The sequence below is a fragment of the Octopus bimaculoides genome, chromosome 4, assembly GCF_001194135.2.
Source record: "Octopus bimaculoides isolate UCB-OBI-ISO-001 chromosome 4, ASM119413v2, whole genome shotgun sequence".
NCBI classification, from domain to species: Eukaryota; Metazoa; Mollusca; class Cephalopoda; order Octopoda; family Octopodidae; genus Octopus; species Octopus bimaculoides.
This window is the reverse complement of record NC_068984.1, coordinates 41,945,252-41,949,097: the sequence shown is the minus strand read 5'-3', so window position 1 is coordinate 41,949,097 and position 3,846 is coordinate 41,945,252. Positions and strand designations below refer to the sequence as shown.

Genomic DNA, 3,846 nt, shown 5'->3' with positions numbered 1-3,846 from the left:
TATATATATATATATATCAATTACAATCAAGGACACAGTATTTCGTTTTGCAACCATAATATACTGCTTTTCTATAATATTCAAAGCCAACACTGAAAGTTATGATGTTTCGTAACGAATACGTCTATGTAAACAATTCGATCGAAGACAGAAAAAACTGGTTATGGATGTATACGCATAACTCTTGAAAAATGAATATACAACCATTAGCAAGGCTATGACTGATGTCTTTGTGAAATAGCTAACGGAAAGAATAAATCTCGAATATAGCAGCATAAAGGAAATATGTGTGTAGCTACTCTACTTTGCAGTAGCCATCAGGAACACCTAGATTATTCTGTGGCTAGTAGCACCTACAACTGGCGTAGAAAGGAAACAAGATCTCCTGGAACCTGGACAAGTTGTGCGAAAACATGTATGCTTATATGCAACAAAAAGAATTTATCTTACTGCGATAGAGAAAATACTCCCATTTCCAAAGTACACTACGAGAAAAGGTTGTAAGTTAGAGAACTTAAATTATTACAAGAGAATTATATAAGCGTTTGTGTATACATGCATGTGTGTGTGTGTTACTATTTCCATGTTATTCTTTGTGTAAGCACAAGTTGAATTAGTTGAACTGATGTTAAGTTTCCAGTGCTATTTTTGACAGGACCACGTTCTAAGCAGTACAATTTCAATAATGGTAGAAACCAAATTACGAGTGATGTAAAGGCTCCATTGTTGATATGTAATTCAGATCCTGTGATTGCTGTTATCTACCAAGACGATTGCATTCGATTCTGGAATGCAAAAGTAAGAAATATTTCCAATTTATCATATTATTTAACTATTATTAGTTTAGAAAATTTTCAGAATATTAACTACGTTTCACTCCCACTAAGAATACTTAGTTTTGCGGAAAGCTAAAACATTTGTAGGGTGAAAGCTATAGCAGATGGAATCTCCTTAATATATTATATATTTAATTTATAAACCATAAATGGATGAAAACTAAGTCGATTTCGGTATAATTAGAACTAAGATTGTTCGACTACTTCAGGGCCACGATTAAAGAGCTCATTCCATGTCCCTATTGACAATCTGAATGCACCAATAAATACAATATAAATGAGCCTAATTTACTATTTGTTTTAATTTCTCTTAGGGTCAACTTCTAACAAAACTGAAGCCACTTGTGAAACACAGTAGTAATTCTCTCACATGTATCTGTCATGATAACGACTGTACCATATTAATTGCTGGTGACAAAAGTAAGTAGCTACGAAAATCACATTTGCTTTTCTTTAAAAAATTACATTTTTAAAGATATACATATAATTGAATCAGAGCTAACATAGGGCTAAACTACAACCCAAATTAGGGTAGTGGGCTGTTTGAAATGTGAGTGAATGTTAATTATCTTAAGGGACATGAACCGTGGATACTTTAGTCAATATCATTTAATCCTATTGCCTAAAGTGCTGCTGTTGAAGATACATTTTCGTATCTACTTTGTCTCGACCGTTTGAAGGAATAAGGACCTAGCTAAATGTGGTTTATGTTCTGTCACTAAAGTCAAGTGGTGCGTACAACCCAAATATTTTCAAAGCTGACAATGATCCAGCTAACTATATGTAAGTATCAAACGAAACTGCAGGTAATAAACACAAATGCATGGACTTGTGCCAATGTTAAAAGTCATTATTATTATGGTTGTTATTATTGCTATTTTGTATTGTTATTGCTAATATTGATTTCTAAAATAGGCATATCGCCACATATGTTTTGTGGAAGAGAACAGTTGATTACATCGGACCAGCATTTGACTAGTACTTATCTATCCTGAAAGATGAACAATGAATCGACCACGGTAGGACTTAAACTGTCAATAAGCAGACACTGAGGATTTTTTGTTTTGTGCTTTTATCATAAAGCAAATTTAAATAAAGAGGCTGGAATCAAACATAGCTTATGCAGAGATAACTTATGCAGAGATAGCTCATGCAGAGCTAACACCACATGCATTAACACAGAGATCATTATGTATAAGATGGAGATAGTGCCAAAGTGCAGAGACATATGGGTACAACAGAAGCCCTCTTCAAAACTAGACTCAACGATCGCAAATCCTCTTTTAAAATTCAGGATAGATATAATCTCACGACATTGGTGAAACACTACACAACATGACATCAATTAGAGATTGCTGAAAAAGTGCAGTTCAAAATGCAGATTTTGTTTAGTGGGACAACAGATTATATTAAAGAGTTCCCTCTTCCCAGGGATTTACTTGAACTTTGAAATCGAAATGCTTTTTCCTTGCCCTCATAGCTGAAATATGTTTTAGTCAGCTAGTCGGTTTTTGCTTTATTAAAAGTCCTCTCACCATAAAAAAGAAACTTAATCCCCAACGCCCACCACTTACACACGCTCATATGTACGTACCCACATATGTTCTTAAAAACCTCATTCACCTCTCTTCCTTACTCTTTTTCTCCTTCATTCTCTCCACCTTCTTCTTACTCCTTCTTTATTCCTCAATCCCATATACGAACAACTGGGGTGGACAATTTAGTCAGTGCAGAACACTGACTAAAGGGACTGCTCTAAAGAACGAAACGTTAATGGCCAGACTTAGGTTTCATATATATTCATACACACACGCCACACCACACACGTTTGTATTTGTGTGTGTATGTGTGTGCGTGCACGCGCGCTATACGATGGATTGGTCAATTAAATTTCACTTACAAAGCATTGGTCAACGCGAAACGACAGTAGACGAGACTTCCCAGAGTAATGCTAACAGGGATCGAACATGGGATCTCGCGGCTACAAAGTGAAATTCATTAAATATTTGTTTTCCTTTTAACGTTGCTGTTTTATGTGTTTTGGTATTTTAAGTATATTTATTTTATTTTATTTACTTTCCCTCATTTAGAATATCATAATATTTTTGATAGCGCAGCATCGATGAATTTAAACGCAACTCAGTATTTTAGAAAACGAGGTTATAATAAATGTAAGATGAAGTTCTTTTAAATAATGTATATAGTCTAGATCAGGAGCCATGTGAGTCTCTTCCTGATAAAGTGTGGAGCTGGAAGAACCGTTTGTACAAAATGCTTAGTGGCAAGTTTTCTCTGTTTACGTTTTGAACACAAATTCCTCCGCGGTCAGTTTTGTCTTTCATCCTTTCGGGGTCGACAAAATAAGCACCAGGTGAACACTGAGGTCGCTCTAATTGACTAGCCCCCTCCAAAATTTTAGGCCTTCAGCAGAAAGAATTACTAGGCTCTGATATATTTGGGTTAATGTTCACATACTAGTCATTAACCATCCTCAGTGAGAACACCAGTCCAAATATATCTTTTTATTTTAAAATCTTATTTTCATTGTCGATGAAGTAGGAAAGAAATATCTCATATCTCCAAAGTAATGTTATTCCTTTTATTTCTTATTTCCCAGTTGGTTACTTGACATTATGGGACATTGGAAAATTCTTGCAACAATCAAACTCAGAAGAAAAGGTAGGCATATTTTCGAAATCTGATACTTCCAGTCTTTTTCTGAGAGTGGGAAGGAGAGAGAGAAAGAGAGAGAGGGAGAGCCTATCAATAACACTCTTTGTCGGAGCTTTCAGTTATGTCATGAGCTTGCAGGTTTTAGTGTCTATGAGGTGGATTTCCTCTGTAGACCAGATAAGTACCCCAAATATGAATTAACTAAAAGACTATACTAAAAATATTTACATCATCCATTTTCCCTCTTGGCATCTTTCTCTCAGAAATTTTGTCACTGCCCCCCACTCTCTCTCTCTCTCTCTCTCTCTCTCTCTCTCTCTCTCTCTCTCTCTCTCTC

The 3,846-nt window shown here is 35.4% G+C and overlaps 1 protein-coding gene across 3 annotated transcripts in view; it reads left to right on the top strand.

Moving 5' to 3' along the window:
• The window catches only part of LOC106881680 (WD repeat-containing protein 64), a 65,565-nt gene that overhangs the window by 48,396 nt on the left and 13,323 nt on the right, over positions 1-3,846 (top strand). For all 3 annotated transcript variants that reach the window (XR_008263901.1, XM_052967031.1, XM_052967030.1), the window contains exons 23-25: positions 656-798; positions 1,151-1,256; positions 3,454-3,515. Coding sequence is in view for 2 of the 3 variants with exons in the window: in XM_052967031.1 (XP_052822991.1) it covers positions 656-798; positions 1,151-1,256; positions 3,454-3,515 (311 nt within the window). In the remaining variant the exon portion in view is untranslated. The remainder of the gene's footprint in view (positions 1-655; positions 799-1,150; positions 1,257-3,453; positions 3,516-3,846) is intronic.